Source organism: Gorilla gorilla, chromosome 1 (assembly GCF_029281585.2).
Source record: "Gorilla gorilla gorilla isolate KB3781 chromosome 1, NHGRI_mGorGor1-v2.1_pri, whole genome shotgun sequence".
Lineage (NCBI taxonomy): Eukaryota > Metazoa > Chordata > Mammalia > Primates > Hominidae > Gorilla > Gorilla gorilla.
This window is the reverse complement of record NC_073224.2, coordinates 13,829,863-13,846,690: the sequence shown is the minus strand read 5'-3', so window position 1 is coordinate 13,846,690 and position 16,828 is coordinate 13,829,863. Positions and strand designations below refer to the sequence as shown.

At 40.8% G+C, this 16,828-nt stretch overlaps 1 protein-coding gene and 1 long non-coding RNA gene across 2 annotated transcripts in view; one reads left to right on the top strand and one right to left on the bottom strand.

Annotated features, from left to right (window-relative positions):
- The first annotated feature begins 7,831 nt into the window (after positions 1–7,831).
- The window catches only part of WDR64 (WD repeat domain 64), a 149,604-nt gene continuing 140,607 nt past the window's right edge, over positions 7,832–16,828 (top strand). Inside the window, exons 1-2 of the mRNA XM_031015516.3 lie at positions 7,832–8,180; positions 16,074–16,204. Coding sequence (XP_030871376.3) covers positions 8,036–8,180; positions 16,074–16,204 — 276 coding nt within the window. The 5' untranslated portion in view covers positions 7,832–8,035. The remainder of the gene's footprint in view (positions 8,181–16,073; positions 16,205–16,828) is intronic.
- LOC129532157 (uncharacterized) overlaps positions 13,259–16,828 on the bottom strand; it is a 190,391-nt gene continuing 186,821 nt past the window's right edge. The window contains exon 8 of the long non-coding RNA XR_010134150.1: positions 13,259–16,250. This is a non-coding gene — a long non-coding RNA (uncharacterized lncRNA). The remainder of the gene's footprint in view (positions 16,251–16,828) is intronic.

Genomic DNA, 16,828 nt, shown 5'->3' with positions numbered 1-16,828 from the left:
ATACCTGTAGTCTCACCCAACTATTCAGGAGGCTGAGGCAGAAGGATCCCTTGAGCCCAGGAGTTTGAGGTTGCAGTGAGCTGTGATTGTGTCACTGCGCTCCACCCTGGGCAACAGAGTGAGACCCTGTCTCAAAACAAAAAAAATTGCCATATGATCTAGCAATCCTATTCCTAGGTATATACACAAAAGAATTGAAAGCAGGGACTCAAACAGATATTTGTATACTAATGTTCATAATAGGATTATTCAAAATAGCCAAAAAATAGAAACAACTCAAATGCCCATCAACAGATGAATGATACATGGAATGTGGTATATACATACAATGGAATATTATACAGCCATATTTTAAAAGAAATGAAATTCTAGTACATGCTACAACATGGATGAACCTTGAAAACATTACGATAAGGGAAATAAGCCAAACACAAAAGGACAAATATTATATGATCCCAATGATATGAGGTACCTATAACAGGCAAATTCACAAAGACAGAAAGTAGAATGGTGGTTACCAGAAGCTGAGAAGAGGGAAGAATAAGAAGTTAGTGTTTAATGGGTAGAGAGTTTCTGTTTAAGATGATGAAAAAATTCTGGAGACGAATAGTAGTAATGGTTGCACAAGATTGTAAATGTACACAATGCCACTGAATGGTATACTTAAAAATGGTTAGAAAGGAAAATTTTATGTTATGTATATTTTACCACTTTTTTTTAAAAAAAAGAAAAAAGCATGTGCAAATTGTGCCTGCATTTCACTCTCTCAGAGTGGGAGAAGTAAACTACTATAACCAGTTGATTAAGCAAGCTGAACTCAGTATGCTGCAACCAAAAAGCAACTTGTTCTCCCTACTCTTTTCAAATGTTTTCTGACCACCTGCTCCTTCCTGCCCTTAGATGGAATTTTGGCAGCTTCCAAAGCTTTTCTGCTCCCTTGCAGTTGACATCAAGGCCAGCACATTGTAATGCTGAAAAGCTAAAACTCACGGAAAACTCGCTTGTCCACACCCTCCAAGATACAGCCAGCCTCAGGCCTGGAGAACTTCTGTGAGGGTGGAGGTGGGAAGGAAAACAAGTTTAGCTTCCCCCATTTTCTTGATCCGCTCGCTACCTGTAGATGCTGCTCTGGGCCCCTTTGAGATTGTGAGGGAAAAAAAATCTTCCTTGATTGGTAAAGTTGTAGTCTGATATTGGTGCTCTCTGCCAGGCACGGTGGCTCACGCCTGTAATCCCAGCACTTTGGGAGGCCGAGATGGGCAGATCACTTGAGGTCAGGAGTCCGAGACCAGCCTGGCCAACATGGTGAAATCCTATCTCTACTAAAAATATGAAAATTAGCCAGGTGAGGTGGCATGCACCTGTAATCCCAGCTACTCAGGAGGCTGAGTCAGGAGAATCACTTGAACCCAGGAGACAGCAATCCAGCCTGGGCAACAGATTGTGACTTTGTCTTTTAAAAATAATTGATATTAGTGTTCTCTGATTGTAGCAAGTTTTAAATGTTGGGTTTTTCTCTTCTAGGATGATTTTCAGGTTCTCTAGAGAAATTGAGATCTCTGGCATCTTTCTCACACAACTCTCTCGACAGAGGCAATGCCTTTAGTAGCTGTCTGCTGGGATCTCACTCTCTGACCCTGCTTGGGGACCCTCCCAAGCTGACCCAGTCTGGCCCCTCTACTGAGAGTCTAGCATCTGTTCCTCTGTACATATGTATGCATCTTTTGCCCTGCCAAATTCTGGAAGTGGTCTGCTGCAGAGAGCTGGCCAGCCCCAGACTCTCCCTGTCAGTGCCCCTGGGATGGAAAGAAATGGGGAGATGTCATGGCTCCTCCATGCTGAACACTCTCTCTGTGGAAGTGCTCATTAAGGATATCCTTGAGCTCCTAATGAACTCGTTGCCTTCTCTTAAATAGTTTGAAGGTGAGCAGGAGCTAATGCTTGCGGAACTGGTTCCCAGTGACTGCACACATCCTCCTGCGTGGGCCGTCTAGCCCTGTCCTTTAGACAGAAAGAGGTTCATTTAAAACCCTCTAAACACCCTCTTACATTGGAACATTAAATTATCACAATACTTATATTCCAAGGAAGTCCTTTGCAAAGTATAGGGGAGCGAGGAATGGAGATACGTTTCATTTCACATTCTTGTTTGGAAACTGATAACCCCTAGCCTTCTGCATCATAAGGTGACAGCAGAGAGGGAACTTCCATCAAGCATTCCTTTTCCCAGGGTTGAGACACATTCTTCCCTGGCCCCTCTAACCTTGGTCTCTGGTGAGCAGCAGAAGAGCCCTTACTGAAAATCTTGCGAAACATGTATGCACTTTTCCTACCTTAGGAAATGCAATTTAGTGGATGTGCTTGAACTTTTTTTAAAAAAAGGAGAATCTAGCATGCCTTAAGTTTCTGAATGTCAATGCTCCTGGTGCATACAGCTCCTCAGATGGGTGAGATGTAGGGATCAGCTTAATACATAAACTGTGTATCTGTCCACATCCACTCAACCCCCAAATACATACATTTGCTTTTAAAATAAAATCTCACTTGTTACATTGCTGTTAAAAAATGGAGTTTATGGCTGGGCACAGTGGCTCATGCCTGTAATCCCAGCACTTTGGGAGGCTGAGGCGGACGGATCACGAGGTCAGGAGATCGAGACCATCCTGGCTAACATGGTGAAACCCCGTCTCTACTGAAAAAATTAGCCGGGCGTGGTGGCAGCACCTGTAGTCCCAGCTACTCAGGAGGCTGAGGCAGGAGAATGGCGTGAACCCAGGAGGTGGAGCTTGCAGTGAGCCGAGATCGCGCCACTGCACTCCAGCCTGGGTGACAGAGCAGGACTCCATCTTAAAAAAAAAAAAAAAAATGCAGTTTACATGACAGAGGAGGTAGGGAAGAGTAAACGCTTAATTTCCAGAAGAAACTGGTTAGTGAAGTTATGATTAATTTACATATATATATATCTCCACACCAACACCCATTATAGTGGAAGTTTGGTACACTGGGGTCAAAGAGAACATTTATAAGTTTCCTGAGGGAGGAAAATTAAAACAAGCTATGGACAAAGCATCAGGGATCAGAATAGCTTATAATCAGCAACGGAAGCTGATCAGAACACAGTCCTTCTAACAGCAACACTAGAAGCAAAAAGACAATGGAGTAATATCTTCAAAATATTTAAAGAAAATAATTTCCAACCTAAAATTCTGTACCCAACCAAATATCAACAAAGTGCAAGGAAAGATCAGGATGTTTTCAGATATGCAACTATCAAAAACATATCTATCTTCCAGGCCCTATTTCTGAATATGAGTCACCAAAATGAGGGAATAAGTCATGGTGAAGAAAGACATAGTATATAAGCTTGAGGATGAGGGAATTCTCAAAATGATGATGAAGGGGGATGGCAGCAGGACAGCCATGCACCTATGTGTATAAGGCATCAGTCCAGACTGCAGGGATATGACTCAAGAGACAGCCGTGTTGAGGAGTGTGGTCACCAAGATGGCTTCTGCTCTTGTGTCATCTTTTTATTCTGAAAATGTAAGGGTGAGCCTGGCCCAGATTCTTAACAGTACCTGGTCACCAAGGGCCATGTACTGTTGAAGCTCCTGCCTACCTCTTTGTCCCCTGCCATAGGCATTAGCTGAGTATACTCATTTCACCGCAAAGGAGTTCTTCATTGATTTATCCTGGAAACTGGAGTTGGCCATCATGAACCCAGAAGCAGAAAATCCAGAGCAACCTATTGCTCCAACAGCATTTCTGCCAGATGACTGGTACCAGGCCTACACAACAGACCAGCTGAGGACCCAACCATGGGCCTTGTGTCATGGTAGCACTCCTTCCTCATACGGGCCCTTATAACATTCATGGAAGCTGAAGCCAAACTAACTCACAGCAATTATTCCACCTGCTTTTTTCTAGAGTCTTTTTCTGACAGTGCCAATATCATTTCTTTGTTTACACAGCTAGGTGTGTGTTTGTCTCTGACTCTTTAAAATGACTGCCTTTCATGGTCATTTATATGTAAAAAATAATAAAATAGCAAAATACTTCATTGAGAAAAATAGGTATTAAAGAAAAAATATACACTTTTGAAGGACATTAGAAACACGGGGACAGGTTTATGAAGTTGTACATTAAAATTTAAATAATGTGCATAGTTCTGTTGAAACTAAAATGATCAAAGTATGTGGTCTGGGCTTAGAAGGCAATTTTCTAAAATTAATAGTTTTGTAAGAGTGTAGGAACATGAGTGATTTTCAATGTTCTTTAAATCTGTGGCCACATCATTTCCGCAACCGAGAAAATATAAGCACAAATGCATCCGGTAGCTCTATAAATGACCATAATAGCTGTGACTTGCTCCTGCATATAACAGCAAAGATGTTCCCAGAAGCTTCTGCCATAATGTGCATTTATACCTACTATCAACACGTCTCCTCCTCCTACTCTCTGTTTAGCCCACCATTCCACTGAGGTAGGCTTTCTCAAGGTCACTAGCATCCACGTTCCAATGGTTAATTTTCAGTCCTCATCTTACGTAGGCCCTCAGCAGTACTTGGCAAGGTTGACTGCTCCTTCATACTTTAATGCTTATCCATAGATATTTCAGTATCTGGTTCTCAAATACAACATCACATAAATAACAGTGCTATGGTCCAAATGTTTATGTCCCCCCGAAATTCATATGTTGAAACCTAACTCCAAGGTGATGGTACTAAGAGTTGGAACCTTTCGGAGGTCATTAGGTCATGAGGGTTTCACCCCCATAAATGGGATTAGTGCCTTCATGACAGGGCTTGAGGGGACCTGTTTGTCCCTTCCACCATATAAGGACACCTAAAAGGCACCATCTATGAGGAACAGGCCCTCACTAGATACAGAATCTGCTGGAGCCTTGATTTTGGACTTTCCAGCCTTCAGAACTGGGAGAAATTTCTGTTGTTGATAAATTACCCAGTCCAAGGCATTTTGTTATAGCAGCAGGAATGGACTAAGACAAACAATATAACATAAAATATAATTATTAAATCTAAACAATGAACAATAATTTCTTATTATCATCAAATATCTACTTGGCGTTCCAATTTCCAATTGTCTCATGTATTTTAAACTATTTTTAAGTTTGGTTGTTGAGTCAAGATCTAAATACAGTCCACACACTGTGGTTGGATGGTGTTTCTTTAAAGTCCTTTTTAATCTATAGCTCCCCTCCTCCTTCCTTTTGTCTTCCTATGCAATTTCTTTATTGAATAAACTGGATTATCCATCCAGGGGCTCTTTCCTTTTCAAAACAGCTTTTTCTTCTTGGCTTCTAGGATGATCCTTTCTCTTGGTTCTCCTTGTACCTCACTAGCCACTCCTATTTACTCAGTGGTTCTTCTTGATCACTCTGCCCTCCCAACACTGGCATGCTCAGGGTTTGATCCTCACCTTGCCTTCTTCTTTATCTGCATTGATTCCCAGGTGATCTCATCCAGCCTAATGGCTTTAAATACAATGCTGTCTGAATGCTGATGACTCCCAAGCTCTCCCCTGAACCCTGGACTCTTATGTCTGGTTATTCAACATCCACAATTGTTTATCTAATAGAATTCTCAAACTTAACATATCCTGAACTGAATCCTAATTTCCCCCGCTCCCCACAATCTGCTCCTTCTATTGGATTCCTCCCTCCCAAACATAAGAAATGATCATTCCATCCTTTTGATTTCTTAGGGCCAGAATCCCTGGAGTTATCCCTGATCCTTGTCTTGCTCTCATACCCCCATCTGATCTATTAGCACATCTGTCACATCTACCTTCACACAATCTGACCACTTCGCACAACCTCCGTCACTAGCGCCCTAATCTCAACCACTGTCATCTCTTACTTGCATTACTGAAATTTCCACTTAACTGCCTTCCTGGCTTCTACCCTCTCTCCCTTTCAGTTTATTCTCCGCAAAGCAGCTGGAATGATTCTTTTCAAATGCACGTCAGATCATGTCACTGTTCTGCTCAAAAACATCCCATCTCAGAGTAAAAGCCAAAGTCCTAAAACAGCCAATAAGATCCTACGTGATCTGGATGCCACCCCCTGACTCTCTTGCCTTCTCTCTCTACCTCTCTCTCTCATCCCACACCACCTCAGTCACACTGGCCTCTGGTGTTTCTCAGATATGTGAAGCACACACCAATCTCAGGACTTTACGCCTGCTGTCCCTAGAACATCCTTCTATCATTTATCCACATGACTTGCTACCTCACTTCTTTCAGGTTTCTGCCCAGAAATCTTTCTATTAATGGGGAATTCCCTGATCTCCCTACCTCTTTTACTTTGATTTTTACCCCCACCCTAATACACACAAAATTCCTCTCTCTTTGTAGCACAATTGCTCACTGATACATTATTTATTTGTTTGTCTGTCTTCTGCATTAGTCTATAAACTTGAGAAGCTATTTTATTCACTGCTGTATCCTTAGTGTCTAAAACAGCCTCTAGCATGAAGTGTGTATTCAGTAAGTATTTCCTAGATGAATTAATGGTGAATGCATTAGAATTGTAGGAAGAGTGGTTCTCCAGACGCCACTGTACAGTGGTTTGAAAGCTTTAAAGGAAAAAGGAGGAGAAACAAATGGGGTTGGGGGATTTTTCTTTAAATAAAATCTTACTGCGCTCTCCTAACAGAGAGTTAGAGGTGGACACCAAGAAGACAGTACTGGAATTGGAGGTGCTCTGAAATGCCATCTGCTTCATCTCTGAATGCAAGTTCTTGAAGAATGTTTTAAAAGATGGACTACCAAGGGGTAGGAAATTTATCTAACTCACCTAAGCCATAGGAAGTTAACTAATTGTTGAGAAACATTAAACAACTTCTCCTTCCCATAAAAAGTTGAAAATTGGAAAACCGGAGTCAATAGCATTTGGACTAAATCGGACTGGAGATTGCAATGACTGGGAAGGAGATGTGCAGAAAGGCCTCTTCTAATTCAACTGACCTCTTACCTTGAAAAGCTGTCCTCATAATCAGAAGCCACTCCTTCCTCATCCTTGGCTCACTTTATTATTTCAATCGAAGGACAATGCACAAAGGAAGAAGAGCATTTGTATTCCCTATGACCTCTAAAAATGTTTGTGGTAGAAATGACAGGTGCTGAAATACATTTCATCTTTAGAAGTTCGAATTTCCATATCCAGTACAGTGGCAAGAATAAGTGTGAATATTACTTTTTTTTTTTTTTGAGAGGGAGTCTCACTCTGTCACCCAGGCTGGAGTGCAGTGGTGTGATCTCAGCTCACTGTAACCTCTGACTCCCAGGTTCAAGTGATTCTGCTGCCTCAGCCTCCTGAGTAGCTGAGATCACAGGTGCCCGCCACCACATCCAGCTAATTTTTGTATTTTTAGTAGAGACGGGGGTTTCACCATGTTGGCCAGGCTGGTCTTGAACTCCTGACCTCAGGTGGTCCACCCACCTCGGCCTCCCAAAGTGCTGGGATTACAAGCATGAGCCACCGTGCCTGGTCAAACTTTACTTTCCGTGGTATTGTGAGGAAGGCAAAAGGTTTGAGGTGAGAAGAGATACACGAGGGAGAAAATATTACCCAGTTTTCTTACTTGGTATTTACTCATTCCTTTTCCCTCTCAAGCAATATACACAACACACACATGTGCACGCGCACACACACACACAGTCTGTGGGGAAAAAAAATCTCAATCTCCTCCTTATGAAGGAAGTAGGATGTTACAGAGATATTATGATGCAATGAGGACCCTATGAAGGACACTGATAACATTGTGAGGTCAGGATTTTTACTGAAATGTTTGTCTGTATGAAATGCATCAGACCTAAATCAGCTTTCCTCCCTGCTAACATCCTAGTGGCAACTCTTACTCCTACCCGCAGTATGGGATTTTAAGATCAAAGGAATTAGACCTAGGGCAAAAACTGAGACAGCAGGGAGGCACTGTAACAACTGGAAAGTTTTCCAAATTGGTAAACTTGCAGTATTCTTTCTGTACAGAAGTAAAAGATCCCCTATGTCCCTATGGATATCAGGAAGGAAAAGCGTCTCAACACGGCACTTCAGATGAGCAATTTCAAAAAGGCTTTGAACAGGTTTGAAAAATTGGTTGAACAAACAGCAGCCCAGAAAAGAGATGAAAGAGCAGGCTTATTTATCCATAAAGAAGGTAAGATCAGTGATTACACGATAGTCCAATTGGGTATGTTGGTTAGAACTGGAAAATGTTTTAAGCCATCAAAGAGAAGCATCAGAGCTTAATGTGAAAGAATGGGTGCTGAAAGGGGATGAAGACCTCAGTTCTTGTTCTTTCTCTGTCCCTAAATAACAAAGCGGACATGAGGAAGCTTTTGTTTTGTTTTGTTTTTGTTTTGTTTTTTTACTTCTCTGAACCTAAGTTGCTTCAATTGTAAAACTATGGGATTGGATGAAATGGCGTCCAGTGTTCTTCTGTAGACGCTGCCATTTGATGGCTCACTGGTTGACCTGGGATGCTCAGTAATGTATAGCACTGCTTTTTCTTAGCCTAAAGATATCATGAGACCATAAAGACTTTCATAAGAAGTGCAGCTTCCTGCCTCACCATGATTCCATTGTCTTGGCCACTGTCCATATCTCTAGGCAGGAATGATCTTGAGGATGCAAGCTAAGGAGAATATGGTGGACAGTGGTCTTACAGGAGGATTTGCAGCAGAGATACCAGTGCATAGACAAGATTCAAGGGGAGTGGTGTAGTGTACAGCTTTGGCGTATTGAGGACAGCTGTGAAAAATAAAGCTACATGGCAGAGTGAAAGACTAACAGGACAAACCCTGCTGTTGCAATGAAAGGAGCAGAGCCCATATAATTGCTAAAGGGATAGTATAGCCAGCCTCTGAGTGTGCCAGGCTGCATAGTAATTTGTAAGTGAAAATCTTGACTTTGGGTGTTCAAACCCAAGCTGGTATTAACTGAATAGTATTTAATAATTTATAGTCATGTTAATCAATGTCATTATGTTAATTTTATTTGTGGAAAAAATGGGAGCTGAAGATAAATCATTTGTCCAAGTTACCCAAATTCTTTTCTTTTCTTTTTCTCTTCTTTTTTTTTTTTTTTTTGAGATGGAGTTTCATTCGTATTGCCCAGGCTGGAGTGAAATGGTGTGATCTCGGCTCTCTGCAACCTCTGCCTCCCAGGTTCAAGTGATTCTCCTGCCTCAGCCTCCCAAGTAGCTGGGAATACAGGCACCCACCACCACGCCCGGCTAATTTTTTGTATTTTTAGTAGATACGGGGTTTCACCATGTTGGCCAGGCTGGTCTTGAACTCTTGACCTCAGGTGATCCACCTGCCATGGCCTCCCAAAGTGCTGGGATTACAGGTGTGAGCCACTGCGCCCGGCCAAAGTCACCCAACTTCTAAGTGTTAAAGCTAAGACTTGGACCTTTTGGATATGCCTTTTCGGTGATTGGGAACTTGACTGGGCCTTCTAAACTACTCAACAAAACTTGCATTTTTTCCTAGTCAGTTTGTTTTACCTCTCTTTAATTGGTTTTTCAAACCCTTGACACTTTTTCTGAATTCTCTATGGGATGTCTGCTTCTCTCAGCCAAGTTTTCTATGTCATAAAAGAAAGCAAGGTCAAAAGACAAGAATTCTTTCAAACCCCCTTTTTCCACTTCTGAATCATTGAAAGCAGCAGCTGTCCTTTCTATTTCTCCTCCCCTTCAAAGCTATCAGTTTGCTGCAGCAGCTTCAAAATCTCCTTTTCTACTGGATTTGTCCTCTCAGTCTAAAAATATACTGAAGCATCATGACCTTGACTTTCTCTTTTCTTTAAGCTACCACTGTATGCCTCTCCTTTCCTTCTCCACTAAATTTCCTGACAACATCACCACTTAACTTTCAATCTACTCAGGTCTGGCTTCTCTGATCACTTTGCTGAAAATGCTCTAACCAAGCTATGTGATAACCTAATATAGTTGCCAAATTCAATAAATTGTTTTCATTTTCCAGCCTACTTGGCCATTGCACTAGATTAACACTGTTAGCTGCCTCTGCTTCAAGAAACTGCATCTTTCATCACATCATTCTTATTTTTCCCGTCTCAATTCTTTCTTTGCTTCTTTTTCTCCTTGAGCTTTGCCTACTGTGTTCTCTCTCAGTCTTAGAGCATAGCTACCATCTAACTAGTTTCCTAAGCCAGATACCTTGGTATAGGCTGTATAGGCTGAGCATCCCTAATCCCAAAATCCAAAATCTAAAATGTTCCAAAATTCAAAACTTTTTGAGAGCTGACATGAGATAGGGGCGTATTAATATTTGCTTTCTGATGATTCAATGCACACAAAGTTTGTTTCATGCACAGAATTATTAAAACTATTGTATAAAATTACCTCCAGGCTATATGTATAAGGGGTGTATATTAAGTGTAAATAAATTTTGTGTTTAAACTTGTGTCCTATTCCCAAGACATCTCACTATGTACAGTACATGTAAATATCCCAAAATCTGAAAAAAATCCATAATCTGAAACACTTCTAGTTCGAAGTATTTTGGATAATGGATACTCAAACTCTGTAACCTTTCACTATGTCATGGTATCTATCTCTTGGCTTATTACAACAGCCTATTACTGTAATAGTCTTTTTGGCCAGGCGCGGTGGCTCACGCCTATAATCTCAGCACTTTGGGAGGCCAAGGTGGGCGGATCACGAAGTCAGGAGTTCAAGACCAGCCTTGCCAACATGATGAAACCCTGTCTCTACTAAAAATACAAAAATTAGCTGGGCATGGTGACGTGTGCCTGTAATCCCAGCTACTCGGGAGGCTAAGCCAGGAGAATTGCTTGAACCAGGACCCGGGAGGCAGAGGTTGCAGTGAGCCAAGATCGCACCACTGAACTCCAGCCTGGGCTACAGAGTGAGACTCTGTCCCCCTTCACCCCCCAAAAAATAGTCTTTTTGCCGAGTTAATCATTTCTCTATACTTCTGCCAAGAGTTTTTCATTTTAAAAATTATCGATGTGCCATATTCCTGGTTTATTAGCTCACCTCTAAAATCCACATATACTAACAAAGCATGCAAGGTCATTCACAGCTTGCCTCAGCCCATCCAGTCTCAACTCCTGGCATTTCCCTTCATGCACCTTCTGCCCTAAAACACACTTCTTGGCATTTCCAAACATGCTCTTAATGACTCTCATTTTGCACATGTCATTCCCCAATATGGAGTGCCTTTTTTTTTTTCTTTTTTTTTTGGTGCCTGTAAACTCTTGCTCATCTTTCAAGACCCAAATCAAATGTCACCTCTTTGTAAAAACTTCTGAACTTTCCCTAAGCAAAGCCATCCTCAGCACTGTTAATGCACTTTATTGCCATCTCGGGGAATTTACCTGCTTCATTTAACCTGCTAAAATTGATATTAATGTGTTCATTCGTTCCTGCCCCTTATCCTCCACCATTGGCCTGTGGTTGTTTTGAAGGCTTTGTGAACCTCAGGCTGGCACAGGGTCTGGTGTCCAGAAGGTACTCCTTCAATGTGTTCTAAATGCACAAGTTGACCTTGCTCTCATTAAGAAACTTACAATCACAAAGCCACATTGAAAATTTCCTTTCTCTATAGTTTTTAAGATTTGATGAAAACTACATACTGCTAGACAAGTTACCTTCTATCACAGGGTGGCCTAAGAAAGAGTGAGGAGAAGGCAGAAATGTGATCTTTCTTAACTTTTGTCAGGCTGTTAATAATGTCTGCCACAAATTCATATTTATTAACAAATATTGGAACATAAGGTCTGCCTCTCACTATTACAGGCAAGGAACTAAGAACTAGAAAGAATGTTTTTAATGGAATAGGGTCTGCCTCAAAAATGATATCAAGTAGATTGAAGGAATTTGTTCAAAACTAATGCTCTTAGATCTTGTGAATGACCTGGTGGAATTAATTTTATCCCAGGACAAAGAAAGTCTCATTATCCTCATCCAGTGATATTTACAATGAAACTCATATCTTGTAGCAGTTGGTGTAAATAAATATAAAACAGCTAAGTAACTGTTTAGATGCCTCATGAGAATTTCTGGCTCAATATTACCAAAATAGAGTGCTTTATTTTCCCCAACAATCTTCTTCCCATTGCCTTGCTTTTGGTAAATAGATCAACATTTGCTGAGTTTTGACACTGGAAACCTGAGTGTCATTCTAGAACCAGGTATCTTAACCTTGGCACTACTGATGTTTTGGCTAAATAATTATTTGCATATGTGTGCGTGTGTGGAGTTGGGGGGCTAGGGTGGGGGCTGTCTTGTGCATTGTAGGATGTTAAGCAGCATCCTTGGCCTCTACTCACTAGATGCCAGTAGCACACCTACTCCTAGTTGTGACAGTCAAAAATGTCTCAAGTCTTTGCCAAATGTTGTGTGTGTGTGTGTATGTGTGTGTGTGTGTGTGTGTGTCTGGGGATGGAGGTGAGGTGCAAAATCTCCCCTGCATAAGAACCACTGCTCTAGATTCCTGCCTTTCCTTCGCTTACCACTTCAGCCCCCAAAACTTCCAACCCACTAGCATATCTTTATAATTCTACTACTTCCAACCATATCTTACCATCTCCACTACTATCTCTAGGGTGCCTGTATTCTAGGGTGCCACTTACCATCCAACTGGGGACACTTTCAAGACTGAAAGGGAATGTTATTAATAATTTTAAAAAGAGGCATAAACGAGACTTTCCATGGCAGCCCAGGATGTGCAATCACCCTCAGTGTTACCCTGGCCCAAACCTCCATTTTCTGAAGCCTACACTAATGCAATTGCCCTCCACTAGTTTTACATCTTTCCATCTGGCCTCCTAGCAGCAGCAAGTGTGCTTTAAAATTTTTTAAAGGCATATTATATCATTTCACCCCATAAAACACCCCAAAGACATCTTACCATCATGCTTAAAAGAAAATACCCGCTTCTGACTCTAGCTCTGCCCTCCTTCGCCCCTGATCTCACCTCACAGCACTTTCCGCAGTCCTCACTGTAGGTACTTCATACCTACTGACCTTCTTGGAACATGCCAAGCCTGTGCAGCAACAGGCCTTCGTGTTGATCAGCCTCTGCCTAAAAGGCTCTTGTCTAGCTTTCTATGTGGCTGACTCTTTTTTTGCTCATCAGGTCTCAGCTTAACTCTTACCCACCTCCTTAAAGAGGCCTTCCCTGAGGTCTACCCCTACCTGCCACCACCATACAATTTTATCACAGCTCCCTACTGCTTTCCTTTTTTGTGCTTATTCTACAACAACTTGTTTATTTTAACTTCGTTACTGAGCTTGACATACATATAATAAAGCCCATAAAATGTACTCTTCTTAAGGAGGTAGCTCTGTAAATTTGAACCTTGGTAAACACACCTTTAGCCACCATCCAGATCAAGACAGGGAACATTTCTAGCGTCCCAGAAAGTTCCCTCATGCCTTTTGCAGCAATACTGCTTTTCACCTTATACACAGGTAACCACTGATGTAACGTCTATCTTTATTAATTAGCCTTGCCTGTCACAATCTGTAAATAGTGTGTTCACTTGTTACTTTTCTGATTTCCCGCTATAATATAAGCTCCCTGAGGGCAGGGATCTTGCTTATCTAATTTTCTATTCTAAGCCCAATGTCTGGCTCAGTTCTTACACATAAGAGATACTCATATTTTTAACTAAATAAAACCATCTGATCTTGTCTATACAGTTTGAGAAAGCCTCACATCTAATTCCTTCTTGTCCTTAGATTCAATAGTCTTACCCCAGGGAATTACGAAATTTGACAAAATCAAGATTCAAGCAATGGTGTGTGTGTGTGTGTGTGTGTGTGTGTGTGTGTGTGTGTGTGTATGTGTGTATTTACATAGAGTTTAAGAACCAGTTAAGAATTGCTCACCAGGCACAGTGGCTCACATCTGTAATCCCAGCACTTTGGGAGGCTGAAGTGGGAGGATCGCTTGAAGCTAGGAGTCTGAGACCAGCCTGGGCTGTAACATAGTGAGACCCTGTCTCTGCAAAAAATAAAATATTAGCTGGGTGTGGTGGTGGGTGCCTGTAGTCCCAGCTACTTGGGGGGTTGAGCTGGGAGGATCACTTGATCCTGGGAGGTAAAAGCTGCAGTGAGTCATGATTGTGCCACTGCACTCCAGCCTGAGTGACAGAGCAAGATCCTGTCTCAAAAAAAAAAAAAAAAAAAAGAATTGCTGTTTGCTCACTTCCACCTTCCGCTCAAGATGAATTCTACCAAAGACTCCAATGGTGAAACTTTTTACAACAGGAAAAAGTCAATTCATTCTTGAATTTTTGCATTCCTGAACAAAACTCCTAAAATATCTTAAACAGAAACCACGGAGAATGTATCAAACACCACAGTAAAATATTTTCTTCTTATTTAGTAATATTTTAGCCAAAGGCCTGATTATGTTTGTAAACACAAGATCTTTTTTTTTTTGAGTTCAGGGGTACGTGTGCAGGATGTGCAGGTTTGTTACATAGGTAAACATGTGCCATGGTGGTTTGCTGCACAGATCATCCCATCACCAGGTATCAAGCCCAATATCCATTAGCTATTCTTCCTCATGCTCTCCCTCCACACCCCCACAACCCTATAACAGGCCCCACTGGGTGTTTTTAGCCACCATGTGTCCTTGTGTTCTCATCATTCAGCTCCTACATATAAGTGAGAACATGTGGTATTTGGTTTTCTGTTCCTGCGTTAGCCTGCTAAAGATAATGGCCTCCAGGTCCATCCATGTCCCTGCAAAGGACATGATCTCATTCCTTTTTATGGCTGCATAGTATTCCATGGTGTATATATACCACATTTTCTTTATCCAGTCTATCATTGATGGGCATTTGTATTGATTCCATATCTTTGCTATTGGGAACAGTGCTGCAATGAGCATATGCATGCATGTATCTTTATAATAGAATGATTTTTATTCCTTTGGGTATATACTCAGTAATGGGATTGCTGGGTCAAATGGTATTTCTGCCTCTAGGTCTTTGAGGAATCACCACACTGTCTTCCACAATTGTTGAACTAATTTACACTTCCATCAACAGTGTAAAAGCCTTCCTTTTTCTCCCCAACCTTGCCAGCATCTGTTGTATTTTGACTTTTCAATAGTAGCCATTCTGACTGGTATAAGATATTATCTCATTGTGATTTTGATTTGCATTTGTGTAATGACCAGTGATGATGAGCTTTTTTTCATATATTTGTTGGCCACATGAATGTCTTCTCTGAGAAGTGTTCGTTCATGTCCTTTGCCCACTTTTAATGAGGTTGTTCATTTTTTTCTTGTAAATTTGCTTAAGTTCCTTGTAGATGCTGGATATTAGACCTTTGTCAGATGGATAGATTGCAAAAATTTTCTCCCTTCTGTAGGTTGTCTGTCCACTCCGATGATAGTTTCTTTTGCTGTGCAGAAGCTCTTAAGTTTAATTAGATCCCATTTGTCAATTTTTGCTTTTGTTGCAATTGCTTTTGGTATCTTCATCATGAAATCTTTGTCTGTGACTCTGTCTTGAATGGAATTGCCTAGATGTTCTTCTAGAGTTTTTGTAGTTTTGGGTTTTACATTTAAGTCTTTAATCCAGCATGAGTTGATTTTTGTAAATGGTATAAGGAAGGGGTCCAGTTTCAATTTTCTACATGTGGCTATCCAGTCCTCTCCTCCCAGCACCATTTGTTAAATAGGGAATCCTTTCCCCATTGCTTGTTTTTGTCAGGTTTGTAGAAAATCAGATCGTTGTAGGTGTGCACTCTTATTTTTGGGTTCTCTATTCTGTTCCATTGGTCTGAGTGTGTGTTCTTCTACCAGTACCATGCTTTGGGTTACTCCAGCCTTATAGTATAGTTTGAAGTCAGGTAGTGTGATGCCTCCAGCTTTGTTCTTTTTGCTTAGGATTGTGCAAAGACAAGGTCTTTAAAATGCAAATATATCTGGTTTTTACAGATTGAGATAAGAAAATAGAAGGTTAGGAAATAAAAAATCTAGCTGAAATACAAAAGGTAGTCCTTGGAATTTGATGAAAATGGACTGTACTTTTTTCAATGCAGATGCAATTGGTTATGACAAGTTTTATGCATCGGTACAGAAGCTCTTTGGTCCAGATGTGAAGAATCAAGATGTGAAACGCTTTTACAGGAAACTGTGCAACAACACGGATGCATCTGCAGACTGGTGTGAGGTAGACTCATTTCATGTTCATAATATGAAATCCAGGTATTATTTTTCTAAGTTTGGAATAAATAATTAAAACAAAGTGTTACTGCCACAGGGGTTGAACCACAACGTGCATGTGTCAGTTTCAATACCTTCACCCATTAGGACATGGCCACTGCCCACAAATGAAAGTGGGTAAAGTAGGTAACTATTTAGCTGTATTATTAATAAACAACTCTTAAATCCTTTCAGACCAAGCTGCCAGTTGGAAGAGCTATACATGCCTCTAACAACAACCAAGATTTTAATGGTCGTCATTTCACTTTATATGAGATATTTCTTTTCAATGGGTTCAATGTACACAAATTTTCAGTGCATCCAAATTATTAATATAAGAGAAGAGGCTACAATTGACTACCTGTTATATTCCCTGAGTTGTTTTCTGATCACCATGATATTTATTCTTAAAAAAATTACACATATCCATACAGAGAAATTAAATAATTTTTATAAATTATCTGGTTCTTTAAAAAAAATAGAAATAGTAGACAAAAGAAAAAGTAACAATCTAAGGGATTTGAATACCACATTTTATAAGCCAATGGATATGTATAAGGAGAATTTAAACCTAAGACACAGGAAAAATACA